We start from the raw sequence: 18242 nt of genomic DNA, 5'->3' as shown, positions 1-18242 counted from the left end.
TATGTTTCGGAAACCCGTTTGTGAATTCAAACAAAGATTTTTTTTTATTAAAACTTAAAACACTTTTCACGAAGCAATAGTTACATAGCCAGCGTTCTTGCACGTACCAGTTTACAAACTTTAGTCGTTCATAGGGTTGTATATAATCCTTAGTTAGCTTTCAAAAATACTTGAAGTACTTTGTCAAAAACAAGAAAAATTACGAGAACACTTTATTACATAATAGTTACTCACGGTAGAAAAAAAAACGATAACTAATGACAAATGCGAAATTCACTCTAAACGTGAGATTATGGTTTTATTCATTGTTAAGAATACGCTTGTGCTCTGATTAGTATCAACATGTACTTCAGCGCTCTCGAACAATCGGCATTTCAAATGCCGATTGCCCAAGAAGTTCGCCATTGTGGTTACTTTCCTCTTTGCTGGAAACTGCGTGCGGAGTGTCAATCATTCGTCTAAAATCGGAGGTCCGACGTAAAACTTATACAAATTTTAAACATGACACACAAAAGAGAGCAATAGTAACCGTTTACAATTTGAATGCTTGGCGCATCATCAAGTCGAAGTATGCATCCGAGTCGATCGAGGCACTCAACCCAGCGTAGTAATGCAGGAACTCCTCCCGGGTCACAGTGCCATCCGGGTTTCCATTTTCCTCGAAGTTCGCCAAATACTTCCTCAGAATGACATCCTCCGTCTCCTCACCGCTGATGTACAGCGGATGACTCCGCACGGAATACACATGCCTGAAAAGCAAAAACAAGCGGCGAACATTTAGAGCATAACCGATAACTGTTTGATAAGTCTCACTTTAAATCTTCAATCGTTATCGCCCCGTCGCCCGTTTTGTCCAACTTGGCAAACGCTTGCTCAACGATATTTACCCTGCCTTCGGACATGTTCGGACGAATCGCAACGAGAAATTCCGTCATATTGATGGAACCGCTGCCATCGGTGTCAAATCTGTAAAGAAATGGGAATGTGCGGATCAATATTTAACAGCTGTACGCAGGATTATGTGTGCTACGCAGATTGGAGCATTACTTGTTAAACATGTCGGTTGCTTCTTGTTCCGTGACGTCTAGCCCGGTGTCATGCAGACCCTTGATGAACTCTTCCAAGTTCAGCTGCTTGTTGCCATCGTCATCCATGCGGCGGAAGCAACGGCCCAATCCGAGAATACCCGACGCTCCTCGAGCAAGGCACATATGGCGAAGTTTCTCAATCGAATCCGTCAGCGTTCCCGATGACAGAGCACGGCGACTCCGGTTGATCATTTCTGACTCTTGGCGAGACAGTGCACTCACTGGGCGATGGGCCATCTGTTTGAAAAGAATTAGATTTGAACATTTTTATTAACTTTTGAAGATATGATTTCAATCTAAACATGCAGGGCAATTCTTCTATGCTATGGGGATACTAAAAAACACCAACAAATCCCTGCAAACTCTTACGGTTGGTCTAGTCGAACCTTTTTATCTAGACGTACTCAAAACGCCCCAACTGACTAAGTGTTAATAACCTCCAAACGATGAGCCATCAAACAGGATACTAAATTATACAACGTGTCATGCCTAAGCGATTGCCTAGCAACAGTCGACACAGTAGTACACATCTCCGACACGCATGAATGGATATTGTAGTGACTCTATAATAGATTGATTCCATTGTATTGGGAATGATTAATACTTCGTTGGCAGCTCCTGGCATGACAGCCAACATCGAAGGTACCGGAGGAGTTTTCCGCAATCAAACATCTCTCCTCTGGTTGGGACTATGACTCACGGAGCTCAGGAGGAATATGCAGAGTGCGCGGGAATGAACGTGCGTATCCTTGTAGCGTCGACCACTAACGGTTCGCAGAGCGTGGGAAGTGTAGTTAATTGCGATGACCTCGTTTTTCCGAGTCGCCGCCGTCCACCTATAGGGGGTCATCAGACATCGACCGCCTTGAGGCATCGAGACGGATCGAAGGAGGCAAAGCCTTGAATTTGGAAAATTATCCTTCGTCCAGGATCCGAATTCATCGATTGGTCGGAGAATATTCCTTAACAATTACCTTCAGAGGAATTCTATTGTTGAACCGATGAATGGCTCGCATTTTAAGTTGCAGTGAGAGCTCCACGATTGCGAAATATTGTAAGAAGACGTCCGTTAACGTCTCAGCAAATAAGAGGAACACTGGAGGTCTACTGGTTGTGAGGTAGTAGCTAGGAATTTTGCGCAGTACTACGCAATCTTTGTGTCTCCGGTTTGGTCCGACGGTCCGGAACGAGGTGGTTTAAAAAAGGGATTCCTTAACCGTCGCCAGCCGTTGCGTTTTTTCCCATCACTTGAACGGATTTCATCGCACGAATAAGAGGACACCGCAGACTGTTTGGGACACCGGAATTGGGGTCACTGCGTACGGAAGCGAAAATTCTTATGTGATTACTGCGAAGGCACAAACTGGACTGGGGCCGTTCTTGGCATTACTCAGCGAGTTGTGCCGCGGATTATTCGCTTACACCGGCACGCTAGGTGGTGTTGGTATTTGATGCTTTCGGCTCCTGCGAGAGCATTTTCCACTGGAGAAAATGGAGAGAGAAATTCCGTCTTGGATGAAAAAGGAAAATCAAGCCAAAGGATCGTCATCGCGTTGACCATGCGGGCACATGGGGTGTGAGTTGGACCCCACGCAAAACGGTGTTCAAAGCGGAGAGTCAAATGGAAATGTGTACCTTTCGTATGTACAAACTCACCCTGTGCTAGTTTTCTGAAGGAAAACACTCAAGGCACCGGTCAGCAACATAAAAGCTAGGGAGCTGGTTTGCTAGTGGTCAACGAAACATTGGGTCAAACTACCGAAGGGTCTTCAATAAAACAGTACTATCCGTAATTTCATGATTGTATGCAGCATTAGCATGCATATACCATAAAAGGTAATCGATAAAATGCGGTTGGATTGTATAAAGAAACTAAAACATAAGATCGGTTTTAGGCGTCTTGGCCATGGTCAGGCGCACTATCACTTACTGGAACGATCCCGGGTAATCCACTTTTTGCTGTAAATCATTTTTGAAAAAACGACTACGTACGTTAAACGAGGACTAGCCGGTGTTGTTTGACGCATTTGATTCCGGTAAATTAGTCAGCAGTCTGATAAAAAGAAGGAATTTTCGAATTGGCAAGAAGCGGATTGTTTTCTCACTGCAGCAACGCATGCTTCTACTTCAATATTGTGGCCATTTTTGGAGCAATCATGAAACCACCCATGCGATACGGCAGAATAAAAATTCCGCTAATGAATCATGGGCTTCTAGTTGGCGTTCTAATTTAGTTTTCCCATTGAATAGTAACCACCCTCGTACCATTCGATTCGCCAATATGGGACTATCGTTTAGCAAACTTCCAAACACGGAAGAGTAAGTCAAGCGAAGCGGTCGTTTTAGGAATCGGGTTAATTTACTAATTTTCAATTATGTGATAATTGTGATCTCGAAAACGCACCACCATTCACCAAAAAACACGCCCGGCCAAGGTCACAGATGATGGGAAAGATGATGTTAAAAACCATACTTTGTAGTAGATGTATCCCCGCCGTTTGACTCACGTACGTTTTGTTTTGTTGTGGGTTTTTTTTTACTAACTAGCAATTCACGTGATTCAGTTCGCGCGTTTGTTCACACATCCCTCGTTTCTGAGTCACGAACGCTACGACGCCACGACACTACGACGCCGGAAAGTGGATAAAGTGGAGATGGAAAATCCCACAAAAGAGAATCTAATCTTGCCGATCCACACAATTACTGGCAACGCAGAGAAAATAGCACATAAACATCTTTCCATCGTGTTGCTTGGAATGTTTGAAATGTGGCATGCTTATAAAACTGGCTCATAAATGAACTATTATCTAGGTGAATTCGGTAAACAAGGGCAGGGAACCATATTTACACTCTGGTACGAACTCGCCAGTTGGAACGGATGGTCTAGATGTTGCTGTTCCATGGCGTCAAAGTTGTCTTCTTTTTAACCAAAACTGTTCTGTTCGATACTACCTTCGCTGATTTGGCACAGGAGCTTCTGCTGGATAAAAACCGGCCGGCTAAAAACTCACTAACGACGATCCAATCACACTGGTGCACCGAAAGCGAATGACGGAACCGGTTTGCGCTTGGCTCGACCAGACCGCTGTGGGGCAAAACTGCAAGCGCAACAAGCATATAGAGGCAAGCTGTTGTGGATGAGTTGGTGTGCTGGCCAGCTCCGGTAGAGTGTTGGTGGCGTTGGCCGTATCCATTAGAAGCGGTGTGCGGGGGGCGACCTTGACTAGCGGCCGGCGTAGAGTGACTAACCGTGGTTCCGGCCCTCTTGCCGGTCCTTCCATCCTTGGCAGGCGGTTCTGACTAATGATTCTAGAGTAGTAGAACGTTTTCGCGCCGGAGGATTGCCGAGCGCGCGGGTATGATGAACGGTACATATTACCCCCCAATGCCCCCATAATCCCCCGATGATTGCTTAAAAGCATGTGGAAACTCTAATGGTACGTTCCATTGTCGACAGTTAAAACCTAATTTCAGGATGAAACAATATCCCCAACGATCGATACGGAAAAGCGAGGAACAGGAATTTTCTTATCGTTACTACATCGCAATTGCTTTACGGTTCCGTTGAGGAGTGCGGAATGCTGGCAGAGGAGCATTCGTGTTTCGCCATTACCTTCCGGGCATCCCACATACAATGGACGCATTGCTGCACTTGCGCACGGTAAATTATCGTCACCAGAAGCTATCATCATCCAATCCGATCGATTTCCGGAGATAGGATCAGCTCCAACGGTGCCATCGAATTTGATGGAATGTTCTAAAGGGTTGGAATACGGTATGCGAAAGTGCACCGTTTACGATCCATGCTGACGAGCCCGCGCCCCCTAGGGACGTTCAGGATGGAACCCGGTAGTGGGGAGAACAGATTTTAGAGCGTTTTCAATATCAATGACCAGTTTTACGCAGCCGCAGGTATTGGAACTGCACATCCTTGCACCGACGGACAAAAGTAAGCCCATGACCCTGACCCTGATGGAACCGTTGCACATATATAATCTAAAACAGATGTGACCAAACAAACGGTGCCGTCGTTCTTAATCGTCACATATGTTACAAAATATTCGAACAACGTCTTTCGCTGGAAGTTGTTGATTGAAAATCACCATATGTTTGCACCAGTGACTCACCACGCGTTTATGCTTATCTTTAACTAAAACTATGTTTATTCGCTGTGCCCCGTAAGCATAAATGCAAACGAGGGAAATGTGTGTCACCGTATCACGCGGACAAGAAAAGCTTATCACACAGAGGAAAATTATCATTGAATATTCAAATTTGTACAATTTTTCCAAATATTGTACATTTAGAATTGCTCTACAAAGGCTTGTAACAACTGCGTACGCTCATGCTTACCTTTTTAAATTGACGGTTTTCTGAGATGGCACAACACAAGAACAACGGCTAAACTAATGTCCAACGAGTTTCACTACCGAAAAAAGCCTTACAATACAGATCCAACGCCAAGCTTCTAAACGAGCCGTGTCCTACCTAGTCCAAAAATCGTCGAAGAATAACGCTAGCACTCGGTTTGGGACGACCCGTTAGCTGCTGGTGTTTAGTTACGATTTCCCCGTGGCTCTGTCCTTCCGTGTGTATCTTCTGTTTTTTTGGGAAAATTATACCACCCCAAGGGCGCGGCAGTCGTTTTTTGGGGTTGGGTTCAATCGTCGGATCGTTGGTTGGTGGTAGACACACAGCGCATCAGCCACGTCACCGGTCCCCCACCCATCGTTCATGCTCGTGGCCAAGAAGCGTGCCGACAAAGTGTCGTGAGAAAAGTAATGAACTGAGCTTCCGTGGCAGACGCACCTATATTACATGTTAATTATTCAATCTTTGGAAAAGCCCATTAAAAGGGACACTTTTTTATCTACCTCGTTTGACAAAAGTTTAATGCATCATATGTTTTTGCTTGACCTTGCTATTCAGATTGTTTAAAAGAAAATTCCATTCATACTGAAAAGCCGTACTGCCTCCGTTGGGGGGTTTTGGCGGCGTCTGCAGTATTTTCCGTCTTCTCTAACGGAAACGATACTGGAAGGGAAAAATGTCTCGACTTATAACCAACACTTATTTGCGGGAATCAATCCCACATGCTGTTACCACATTGCCAATATCCACATCAACCAGAGGAGGTGGGAGAATTTGCCACCCCTTTTATCCGTAAACTGCTGTTGTCTTCTGCCTATGGATCCAAGTTTCCCCGTGTGTTTGTTGCGGACAATTGTAAAAAAAGCATCTACGCATCGGTGATTTTCCCTGGCAGAACTCCAACAACTGAGACATTCACTTTCTATATGTATATATCGAGCGTCGCTTGTATTGGTACACATCTTGGAACCATCGGCATCATAAGACGCATATTTCAGTTATGCCATTATGCGCTTGAAAACAAAACTTTGCTCTTCACGCTCGATAGAAACCTTCGTAACGGAAGAGTGGGGAATCGTTGTGATCGGTAACCTTCGTTTGAAACCATTTCAAACATGAATCGAATTGGCGCTTGATTTGTAGTACGGCCGAGATGTGCTGAATGCAATTTTCCACGTTGATTTGATTTACTAGATTGTTGAACCAAATGGGTGGTAAACAATCAGCTATATCGTGCGACGAAGATCTTCACAGTCCCCTTCACGATCGGTGAACTTGAAGTTTATTTCATGTGCCCAATGGAAACTTTAATATAAACAAGTTTGTGATCTATCTTACGGAACATTAATCATCTACGTCGAACTAGTCGTAGAAGAATGCGTGTTACAAATATTCTACTTTTTCATTTTGCAAACACGTGAAATCATATTTGAATCTGCTCGATTTCAACGTCAGCCGCGATGTATGCAATTCGAGTATTATGAAAGTTCAAAGCTCGAAATCTGTTCTTAGAAATCTTGGTCGAGTGTTGTAAAATGTTTCAAATTTTAAAATAATCCGTTCGTCAGCATGTTATATATGACGAGAAAATAAAATCGCTGACCATAACGTAAGGTAACAATTTATGATTTTAATAATGGAAATGAAATATTACTCATAATAATCCCTGCACCCTGCAGGATGATGATTGCAAGGATGATTCAGTCGAGACAAACCGTTGTATCGATTTTAAATATTTTATATAAATATTTAAATATGCTTCGACAATCATCCTAATTCTTTCAAGTTTGAAAACCTTTAAGAACTATAAGTGTAGATTGTTTGTTTTAAAATGTAATATAAAACAATACATTGACTTTAAAATATCTTGTCCACATGTCCCACAGAGCAAACCACAAAGAGATTCGAGTCAAGCGATCGTTTGCCGTAGCCAATTTTAAACCTAATGATATTTTTACCTCTCTACATTCCGCAAGGAAGCATGTCCCTTCCTGTTCATCATATTATTAATCGCTACTTTATCGTCACTCCATCCAAGGTGCGTATGTTTGAAGGGCAAAATTTATTCTAGCAAGACGCGTGTGTGGTTTTCCGAACGGAGTAACACTCCCTTCACTTCCTTTTGGTTTCCTTTAATCACATTTTTTACATCCGGCCTGTTACTCCCAAAGGTAGCAGGCAATAAATTATGAAACTGCAATTGCCCGTGCGCGAGAACGTTGTTTACATAGACGACACGTGATAGTAACGTGCACAGCTGACTTGCGCCGTTTGCTCGTTGGTTCCTGTGCCTAGTTGTTTCCATTCACGAGGAGCGTTGAACCGGTCCGAGGGACTGCTCAATAACACCGCGCAAGTAACGGCACTTGCTCTGCGATCGAGTAGGAGAATTGGGGAGCAGAAACGGCGTGCTTAAGAAAGCGCAGCACGAATCCACTTGACGCGTTGGGTGAGCCGAATCATTCGTATGTTTTATAAAGACCACGAAGGATACGTGCAAAACTCAGTGTAAATGGTTTTGCATATAAAATTACGGTCAGCATTGCGGAAGCTCTTGTGTTCGACGCTTCGACATCCTTGACCGTAATGTTCGCGCAGCCTTGCCCTCATTCAAGGAGTTCAGCAACTTTTTCGAAGCACGAAGATTAGAGTCAACGCAATTTTCCGAACGTACAACACGCGGAAAGATTGTCGCCTCGAGGGGAAACCAAACGGCATAACCAGCCTCGTTATCAGGTACAATGACAATACTTTATCGTAAATCGAACGCCCATCCGTTTATTCAGCCTATAAATAGCTCGTAAAGTACTATTTGCCGTTGGCAGTGTTTGTCCTGTCTGTTTGTACGACGTTGCAGCAGTCAAAGTTATTATAAACCAAGCAGGGGCTCTTTGGTGGACAAAGAATCTAATAGAACAGAATATGGTGTGTGCTTCGGGGGTTTGCTCCAAAAGTGCCCTGAAGTGTGTCGATCGTGGCATGGGACACATATTCTCATGCCGATCGTAAACGTGCTGCTCGAATCAAGGATGCCTCAGGATGGCCGGTCGCCTACTGCCACGGCCTAAATGTCATTAACCTGGCGCCCGGCGGTGGTCTATGTTGCTGCGCGTGTGACTTCATCGGAATATAAATCGGTTCATTAGGGAAGTAGTAAAAGTTTCCCTCTCCGGGGGTGCGTGGGTATAAGCGTGATAGCTGTTTGAGGCTGCTCTAGTCCGCCCTGCTGTAACCGTATCAACTCGCGACAGCTCGTAGGGGGTTTGGGATTCATCTTCCACTAACTTCCCTGTTCTTGGCTCGCTAGGTAACATGTGGTGAGAGATGTCAGCAGCCCGCCAGCTAACAGCTACCAGAGCGCGACGAAGTGCTAAATGTACACAAATAAATTAATCATCCATCCATCCTGGTAGACGCGCGTGGCAGCACCTCGAAGTATACATTAAACCAGCATAGCAGCAGCGATTGTTTCGAGGGATACCAATGGATTCATCTATCAAAAGTGCGATCAACAAAATGTGATAACTCTTATGCACACACAAAACAACGCCTCTCGAAGTTCCCTTGCGACAAGAGAGATGCGTCAGGGCCTGAGGGCGCAATGCAATTGAGTGAATTAGTTCCAATTTCTTATGTGTCCCGCTAATCAATCAAAAACACATCTTCTCCCGTGATGCTGGTATGCTGGAGAGCAGGAGTTAGGAAAGGTTCATGATCACCACCCTGCCATATAGCGGCTTTGGCCTCCAGATTTTGGGCTGTAGGTTTTGGGGGAGGTTGTGAATCTTCGTTCGACAAACGATAACGACGCACTGAAAAGGACTTTGATATCACTTTGCAGCTCGGGACGGCTGCCAGCCCATGATCAACAAACCATACCGAAACTGTTTGCCCTCCAGTTAACGAAACGGTATCACCAACGACCCGGCTTTCCGGGGCCCCTCGATTGGCAACAGTCAGCCGATGATTTGTTTGCTGCCATATTTGCACAACCCATTCGAACATTTGGGACTGTTAAATCGCTGCAAAGCGTATTACAATGGGACCGTCATCGATTCGTATGGACTCGCGAATATTCACAATGCTCGCTTGTTTATTTGCCCCGCGATCGTTCCTGTTTCCAGCGATTGTAAAACTCGCGCCCCATGACGTCAGGAATCATGAAATCGGCTAGGCGTTAACGAGATCAAACCGAAAGGCTGCAAAATATTTGCCCAACAAGCTCCACGCTTTATGTTGCCACCATATACGCAATCGACTGAGTTCGACATTGGCACCAGAACAGTAACTCTACGTTGTCAAGTTGTTGGTACAGCCTTTCGTGCTCATCCTCAACTCCAACAGGACTTTCGATTACGTAGCTCGAGTCGGTTCTGAGGAAACGGGTTTACGCAAAAGAGAATGATAAAATAACTAGCATCCAACGACGGATTTCGTTTTCAACTGATCTTCCGTGTTCCAGTTATATACTTTAGCGTCGTCTTCCTACTGCCGATCCGTTTCCCTTTTCCTACGGAACAGGACGGAGTTGGGGTGCAGTGCATTCTTTATGCTTCGAATAAGAAGATCACTGCGGACGAACGTAGATGCGCAGAAAGCAAGAGATACGCGTGGCCCGATTCCAAATTATAAACAATCCGCATTCCACCCCTCCCTTTTCCACCTCTTTGTAGTGACTGCTTCTTCTCTAATCTGATGTGGGAAAGTAAACGATCCTAGCACGCGATAAGGCGTTTCAATTGAAAACAAAATCCATTTTTGCCGAGCTAGGCTGTATTATTAAACAAGATTCCGCTGCTGGAAGGTACGGTACGCCCGATGGGGTCTGCAAATTTAAACAATCAATAATAAACATACGATGATCTATTGCTTATGCAATGGCCCCGTTTGCAGATCCTTTTTCCCATTCCCCGATCGCCCACGTGCATCCATTTGTGACACGTGCGGAGAGTGTTGGATGGCGGCACAGTGGAAAGGCCGAAACGCTTCGTTTCGCCTCATTAACGACGTTTGAAGTGGATCAGTAGCTGGAGCAAAAGTCCTAACCCTAGAAATAAACGCCACTGCAAGGCGGTAGGTTGCGCATGAGACACCGTGAAGATGTCACCCGTTATCAGTCAAGTACTTGATATTACGGATGCCCTGTGTTAATCACGTGTTCACAGTGTTTTCAAATTAGGAAACCCAGTGGATCCACTATATTACAATCTGTTCGATAAGAGGGTGCCCACGTTAGGTTAGAGAGTAATTTTTGTTTACTGCACTATTTCGCCACATTAAAGTGCAGTATGCAGAACACCGTACAGTTCAGTATTGTACAGCTCTTTCGCAAAGTGTCTCTGTTGCTCCGCAAATATTAGTACAATTGGCTCGTGACAAAAGTTCACTGAAGCACTCGATATTTTGTTTAAGGTAATTATTCCACTCCACTATCGAGCAAACATGATTAGAAATGGATTTTTGAAATTGAAGCAAATTCTCCCCCTCATCCACGAGAGAAGGAACCATTCGGAAGCACTTACCCGTGGGTGCTTGATTTGTCATTTGCGTTTCGTATCGGCGTTTAACCGGCGTATGATAAACACCACCAAACAAGCGCCGGGCAGATGGTGGCAAAGTGGTAGTAATAGCCGGGACGGACGGACGGATGGACAGAGAACTACAGTGCAATGTGCAGCGCGCGTCTTGTCGGCATCTTGCCGAGCGGCGTCAACTTATATTTCCCGCTCGCTCGTTCGCTCTTTGCTCTATCTTGGTAGGTCCAACGACGGGGACGGACGACGTGACCCGCGGGGGGGGGGGGGGGGGACCGACCGCAGCGTGTTCACACTTCACCCGTTCGTTAGATCCGCGTACTCTCTCCGGAGCCGGCTTCGAAGACGGGCGGGCATTTAAGGAGCTCGTGGAAGTACCGTGGTGGTTTAGTTCGGTTCCGGTGCGACATCGATGTGGATCGGATATATTCGTACGTACGTGTTGTGCACGCGATCGACGGTTCAGTAAAGTTTCAATCGTGTAACGTTTGCCAAATAGTAAACCCACATCCGTTTTGCGTCGCGGTTAAACCGCTGTGCAAATGCAAACTATATTCCCTTATCTGAAACTCTTTGCCCAGCACGATTAGCGCTGCGCGGTGGCCACCGTAGAGAGGTTTTGGTGAATTTGTGGTTGACGTTGAGTGTATCGGCTTTTGTTGGTGCAAATCTGACAGTGGACCGTTTTTCAGCTGCCTATGATTTGCTTTCGGTCGAAAAGCTGCGAATATACAAAGTGGTGTGTTGTGACGATTTGTTTTATTTGTTTGCCATCGGGTTCATCCGAGTTTCTCTTTCAACGAGAAATGCCAGATGTTGGGGCAATGTGACGAGAAAGAAAGGAATAATACGGACCATCACATAGTAGGCGCTGATAGTTTCCTCTCAACTGCAAGGGATTTTTGTTTTCTTCTGCATAAATGTCTTGTTTGCGAGAAACCTTATTAGTTGCTTCAGGCTAAATCACTTCCTACGAACAAAGAAAAGCAAATGACCACCACCACGTGGCCATAGTGTGTAATATGTGCGTGTTGGTTGATGTGTGGACTACTCTACAGCATTCCGATACGATAACTTTTCTTCCATAGAAGTATAATTTTGGTTGCATGACTTTATAAATGTAATCTATTTTCCATTTACAGTTTCTGACTAACTCTGGCAGTTGTTCAAATGAAACGAGTGAAGAAGTGACGAATAGATGTTTCGTGCCCCTGTAAAATGTGCACCGTTTATTGCATCATGCGAAGAAAGATCGACTACTGTTTCCACTGGATACCATTTTAGTGGACAGTTACTTTAGTACACCGCCAAAAACTTCCTAATCTCTACGTCTACATTTCGTGAACTCGGCTGTGATATATAAACTAACAAGCGAACTGGAACCGTCTCATTCCACCACCGGAAGACACAAAACCTCTGACCCTGTGTCCTGCCAAAAGTGCTGTGAATATTGTTAAGAAAAGATTGCATTGCAGTCACACCGGAAGTCCTGTGTGTTCAAGCTGATAATAGTGTTCACTTGACGTTAAAGTTTACGTGTAGAAAAGACAAAATGACTGGGTAGGTTTGTCATGTGTTGTCCCATAAGGGCCAAGGTCGGACGATGGAGAGTTGTTGGAATCTTTTTTTTAACACCACACCATGTTCTCAATTCCTGTTTCGCAGAAAAGACTCGGTCGTCTTGGTGGACAAAGGCAGAATGCCACAGATTGTGGCCACCTCGAACGAGAAGGGAGCCGCCACGACGCTGGCCACGGTCGAAAGCCAGCCGAACAAGGCGGCGGAACGGGGAAAGGCACTGCGGCAGGTGATAGCCGCCTTCATCGCTAACATTGGCACGATCAACACCGGCCTCATCTTTGGCTTTTCGGCTGTCGTCATTCCACAGCTGCAGGCGGCGGATTCGCTCATTCCGGTGGACGAGAGTCAATCGTCCTGGGTCGGTACGTATTAGCCTTGTTCCGGTTTATTGCGTGCATGCCCGCGATAAGTAGAACACCGTTGCTTCTGTTGCCACGATCGGACACGGGAGGAAATAGGAAAATCTAACGAGTCATGTGCCCGCACCGGTCTTCCCTCGAGGAACAAGCGACCGAACACAAGGACATCGGAAGTCAATCACTTCCCCGCTCTCTGTATGTGTTCGAGCCTCTGCACGTAAAGATAAAATTAACCGATCTGTGTGTACACCGCACTAGCATCCATACACACTCAACGGCAGAGTGTAAGGGTCAGTAACGAGATGCACCAGATCACCATCAGCTGATGCAGCTCGCAATGAAGCGTTAAAGTGCGCGAAATCAATACACCAACGCAACCGCCCGATAATATCATCGCCACGCTGAGGAGATGGTTGAGGGAGGGAAGAGTGGCCAGATCTTTCACCCCTGCACTCAAAGCGTGTAACGTGTGTTGCACTTTGAGCGGAAGGGTACGAGCCTTCCACAGAGTAAAGTAAGACAACGTTCTGAGTCATCCCTCGGGCGAACAGACAGCCACGTTATGATTCTTCCGGTTTGTTTTTGCCGGCCGGACGCGCCCAACTGCCTAAATCTGGTTTTCCACTTGCATCCGCCAGAAAACATGACTTCGTTAAGAATCAGAGCGCAAAATTGTGTTCCCGGTTGTTGGCGGCGGCAACGATGGGGAAGACGGCGTATCATATTTGGAATTATTTTTAGCTCGACCGCTCCACACCAACACAATACCGACGCGAACGGACGGACGCCGCCGGTTGGCGTAGCTGGCCGCGCAAACCGTCGTTGTTTACGGACAACAATAATCGCGCCTTCCTAGACAACGGCCTTTGCCAACGCTCACTTCGATCTGTTTGTTTTTATTTTGCCTGCAATTTGTCCGCTGCACTCGTCCGCTGTGGATTGGCACGTGTCACCCGATTGATGGTTCCTTCCTCATGCTTTGGGTGTTGATCATCCTGAAGGAAATTTCCGTTCGTTACCTTATCACCAGGGAGGTCGTTGTGCAAAATTATCGAAGATAAGCGTTTACAACTATTGGCTGTAAATTTCGGTCTCAAAAGCCCAATATCCCAAACATTTATCTGTCGTATTGGGAAATGAAAGCTTATCGCGCGTGAACGAGTTCCGCTTGCTGAATATAGCGTTATCTGCTAGGAGAGTTTTTTTGTTCAGCTCGTTACGGTGCCATCGATACATAGGCAAGATAGAGACCAATGAGGTTGGGTGGAAAAGGCTCACCACCCCCGAGGGAGCACGAAGGGACCACTCGATTGATGATGATAGTGGCGAAGACAGCAATTGTTTGAAACAATCAGCAACATTATTCGCGTACCCCATTAAACGGCGATATATCTACACCGCCCTCCAGGACGCTTCACCCTGACCCAGTTCCGAAGCTCCCAGTGACCAAGCAGCCTCAGCAGCTGACCGCGGTTCGGTTGTTGATGCTGCTCTCGCGGAGCATCGACGAACGAATCATCTAGAGCCTGTTCTATTGATTTTGCCTTGCGTGCGACATTGCGTCACAAAGAAGACGAACGCTCAGCGGGGACAGCGGGTAGTAGGACATCCTGCCAATGGCACCGACCGGCGTCGTCTCCCTCCAACGGATGGTCACCCGGTGCGATCCAGTTTGAAGCTCAATTGTTTTGTGTTAGCCGACGGTCGACGGTGATGACGAAGCGCTCTCGCTTAGCTCAGTGCCACCTACCGCGAAGGAGACGATAACGAAATAAACGGATGGACGACCCGGCCACCGGGCTTAAACGAAGGAAGCCAGCTCGGCGGGGACGCATCCTCCGGGGTGTGGATCTCTCCTAATTACTATCACGCACATGCGGCATGCCGTCAGTCGAAGTTCGATGATGGGGCAACAACTGCCCACAACATCAATTGTCCTCCGGATCGCGGGGTGGCATTGCCAAACGGTCGGCGTTAGGCAATTCGTCTTCAACCTTTGTCTCTCGTTGGCGAGCGATATGAAAACAGCTGATCAACGATAATTTACGCTTCAAAGTCCAAACATTGTGTGTTGCGTAAAAATAATGAATAAGGCTGCAAGCTCGCGGATTGTTCTTAGTCAATAACGTTATCCTCATGACGCTCTTGTGTTTGGGTTACTGAAAAGAAGAACAACAGCTGCCACGTACGTTGAACAAAATTCCTTCCAAAGCTACCGTGATGATCTGTTTTACAAACAACAGGAGGTTAAAAATCTTTGGACAAAGTAGGCTTTGGAGCTGGGCGACAGTCGGGGATGGCTCAAAAAGCGTTCGGTAACATTCATCCAAGTAACAGACGGTAATAGACTCGTGAGCGAGTGAAGGGAAAGAGACACTTTGACGCTGTTTACCTTTGCCCGAGAAGCTGATAAGAAATCGTTCGGTGAACGTTACCCTCCTTGCCACGGCTAAAGGTGGCCTCCTCGTGGGGGGGAGAGTACTCGACACAACGAGAACGACCGGGAATGGCCAGTGTGGAGTCGGTTGGATGACCGAGATCTCGTATCCCCTGGCCACTGGCGTGGCGCGTGAACCTTACATGGTTACCTGGTTTTATCATGCTTCCCTCGAATGATAGTACATTGGCGAGTGATGTAAGACGCGAATTATAGTTTGTACAGCTCACACAAATGCACACCACCTTCATCGCCGTACCCAACAACAAACATGGGTTTTACAAAACAGTCGGATGTTTTTGCGGCAAGGAAATTTTGCTTGTTTTTTAGAAAACTTTTTTCTCATAGCATACTGTGTAGTATTCACCCATGTAATGGAATGTTTTATGCTCTTCCCCGTCTTCCCTTCCAACAGCATCATTGTCATCGATAGGTACACCGATCGGATGTCTGCTGAGTGGATTTGTGATGGACAACTTCGGGCGCAAGAAGGCGCTGATCGTGACGCAGATCCCGACCATCATCGGCTGGATCATGATTGCGAGCGCCTCGAACGTGGGCATGATCTATGCTGGGCGCGTCCTGACCGGCTTTGGCTCGGGCATGGTGGGTGCCCCGGCCCGCGTCTACACCTCCGAAGTGACCCAGCCCCACCTGCGTGGCATGCTGTGTGCGCTCGCCACGACCGGCATCAGCTTGGGCGTGCTGATCCAGTACACGCTGGGTGCGTTCACCACGTGGAAGGTCCTGTCCGGGATCTCGGTGGTGGTGCCGGTGCTGGCGCTGGTGCTCATGCTCTTCATGCCGGAAACACCCAACTACCTGGTGTCGAAGCAGAAGCCCGAGAAGGCGCTCAAGAGCTTGGCGAAGCTGCGCGGCTCCAGCGTCAACATCGAGCGGGAGGTGGACCAGCTGAAGGCGTTCGCCGCCAAGACGAACGCGTCCGGCAAGAAGAAGATGAGCTTCCACGAGACGGTCCAGGCGCTGGTGCATCCGTCGTCGCTCAAACCCTTCGCCATCCTCACGTTCTACTTCATGATGTACCAGTTTAGCGGCGTCAACACGATCACGTTCTACGCCGTCGACATCTTCCGCGACTCCGGCACCACGATGGACAAGTACACGTGCACCATCCTGCTCGGTGTGATCCGCCTCGTGTTCTCCATGTTCGGTGCGATCCTGCTGCGTCGCTGTGGCCGCCGTCCGCTCACCTTCATCTCCGGCATCGGGTGCGGCTGCACGATGGTCGGCCTGGGCGTGTACCTGTACTTCAAGCACCAGTGGGACACGAGTGTGCCGCCGATCGCACCGACCGCCACCTGGTTCCCGGTCGCATGCATCTTCATCTTCATCATGACCTGCACGGTCGGGTTCCTCATCGTGCCGTGGGTGATGATCGGCGAGCTGTACCCGATGAAGGTCCGCGGGCTGGTCGGGGGCTTTACGACCTGCATGGCACACAGCTTCGTGTTCATCGTGGTGAAAACGTACCCCTTCCTAACGCACGTCCTACAGCGCCACGGAACGTTCATCCTTTACGGATGCTTCTCGTTCGCCGGTAAGACATCACCACCACACCACTAAACCAAAGGCGGCAAACTAATCCACCGTTTTCCTTCCCTAGGAACCGTTTTCTTCTACAAGTGCCTGCCTGAGACGAAGGGCAAGACATTGCAAGAGATTGAAGACTACTTCTCCGGCCGACTGAAGACGCTGAAGAAGCCGAAAGCTGGCACTGGCGGCGCGGAAGGCACGGGCGATGGCCAGCAGCTGCTTCTGATGGGGAACGGCGCTAAGCCGCCGGTTCTGATGGCGGAGAAAAACAAACTGCTTCCTTAACTCCCAAGCGAGGATGAGCGGGTTCTGAATGCACCATCGAAGGGCTTCCCTAGAACTGTGTTTTTCCTGAAACAAATGTTCCCCCCAGGATCAGATGAGCGGCAGCAGAAGCGTGTGTTGTTAAGTTAAACTACTTTTAACCTGACTTTAGTTTTAAATGTTATCTATAACACAGTCAAACGTTAAGTATTAAAAGACGTATTGCATGTAGACGTGTCTTAGGAAAAACATTTAGCGTGTAAATGGTAGCGTAAGAGGTTAGGAGAAAGATGAAATTAATAAAAGAGGAACGTGCAAAGGGAAAGCTGTTTTATCTGGTGCTGAGCCACATAAATGCACTCGTCAAAGGGGGAGAACATGCACAAGAACACGACAATGAATCGTTAGGACGCTTACGTATAAGTAAACCAGAAGAAAGACTCAATGTCGTTGACCGGAAGGAAAGATCCGTGTTCTGCTGCGTCCTAGGATATATAGGATTAAACTATTACGCCTCAAGTGCCTCAGCAGCAAAAGAGGGGACACATTTGCAAACTCGAGTCTCTTTTGGCCTGCAGAAAATGGTATATGATACTTATTTTCTTAGGTTCGCGGAAGATAGAAGTGTAGTACTTATGAAATCAGTGCAAAATGCCATTTAAAAGCTTTGTAAATCGTTGCACAACTGTGTATTACACTGTTGTAGCTTCTCTCGAGAAAAACTAAAATAAAGCACTAAGTCAGCTACTAAACAAGACAAATTTCTGTTTTTAAATTAATTAAAAAAACATCCGAAAGCACACTAGAAAGAAAAACACGTGGTTTTTATCGCGTAAGTAATCGTTTGAAAACAATTGTTTTAAGTCTCGGACACAAGTCTTGGACACTTTTAAAAAATCAGAAAAAATGCGAGCAACTTCCATAAAATTTTATCGAAAAAATCGCAAATTTTTGTTCGTGTATTTTTCGGTGTAAATTTCGTGAAAATTGCATGCAACTTGCATGCAAATTTTGCCCACTTTCTTAAGACTTGCATGCAAGTTTTCTCGGAAGT

At 46.7% G+C, this 18242-nt stretch overlaps 2 protein-coding genes across 11 annotated transcripts; one reads left to right on the top strand and one right to left on the bottom strand.

Annotated features, from left to right (window-relative positions):
* Nucleotides 1–296: 296 nt before the first annotated feature.
* LOC131263695 (calcyphosin-like protein) lies at nt 297–5621 on the bottom strand. Of its 3 annotated transcripts, none has more exons than XM_058265941.1 (4): nt 5604–5621; nt 1048–1325; nt 814–966; nt 297–749 (listed from the first exon to the last, which is right to left on the bottom strand). In XM_058265941.1, the coding sequence occupies exons 2-4, from the start codon at nt 1323–1325 to the stop codon at nt 533–535; spliced, it is 648 nt and encodes a 215-aa protein (XP_058121924.1). In that variant the 5' UTR covers nt 5604–5621; the 3' UTR covers nt 297–532. The 3 variants fall into 3 exon arrangements, with proteins under 3 accessions (XP_058121924.1, XP_058121923.1, XP_058121922.1); XM_058265940.1 differs by lacking the exon at nt 5604–5621 and adding an exon at nt 4041–4089; XM_058265939.1 differs by lacking the exon at nt 5604–5621 and adding an exon at nt 2063–2104.
* Nucleotides 5622–11318: 5697 nt separating this feature from the next.
* Nucleotides 11319–17943, top strand: LOC131263060 (facilitated trehalose transporter Tret1-2 homolog). 8 transcript variants are annotated; one of them, XM_058265198.1, is made up of 5 exons: nt 11319–11453; nt 12136–12553; nt 12659–12936; nt 15786–16928; nt 16995–17943. In XM_058265198.1, the coding sequence occupies exons 2-5, from the start codon at nt 12546–12548 to the stop codon at nt 17207–17209; spliced, it is 1644 nt and encodes a 547-aa protein (XP_058121181.1). In that variant the 5' UTR covers nt 11319–11453; nt 12136–12545; the 3' UTR covers nt 17210–17943. The 8 variants fall into 8 exon arrangements, with proteins under 8 accessions (XP_058121181.1, XP_058121183.1, XP_058121184.1 ...); XM_058265200.1 differs by having other exon boundaries at nt 11357–11428; XM_058265201.1 differs by having other exon boundaries at nt 11373–11424.
* Nucleotides 17944–18242: the final 299 nt, after the last annotated feature.

The sequence above is a fragment of the Anopheles coustani genome, chromosome 2 (assembly GCF_943734705.1).
Source record: "Anopheles coustani chromosome 2, idAnoCousDA_361_x.2, whole genome shotgun sequence".
In the NCBI taxonomy this organism is placed as follows: Eukaryota; Metazoa; Arthropoda; class Insecta; order Diptera; family Culicidae; genus Anopheles; species Anopheles coustani.
Note: the sequence above shows the minus strand (reverse complement) of the source record. Positions and strands in the feature narration are given on the sequence as shown.

Bases quoted from the DNA above. Each gene is read 5' to 3' on its own strand.
- LOC131263060 (XM_058265198.1), top strand. The intron at 12,937-15,785 runs GTACGTATTAGC...CCCTTCCAACAG, and splicing joins GAGTCAATCGTCCTGGGTCG to CATCATTGTCATCGATAGGT. The intron at 16,929-16,994 runs GTAAGACATCAC...TTCCTTCCCTAG, and splicing joins CGGATGCTTCTCGTTCGCCG to GAACCGTTTTCTTCTACAAG.
- LOC131263695 (XM_058265939.1), bottom strand. From the start codon at position 2,104: ATGCGAGCCATTCATCGGTTCAACAATAGAATTCCTCTGAAG. The intron at 1,326-2,062 runs GTAATTGTTAAG...CTTTTCAAACAG, and splicing joins ACAATAGAATTCCTCTGAAG to ATGGCCCATCGCCCAGTGAG. The intron at 967-1,047 runs GTAATGCTCCAA...ATTTCTTTACAG, and splicing joins GCAACCGACATGTTTAACAA to ATTTGACACCGATGGCAGCG.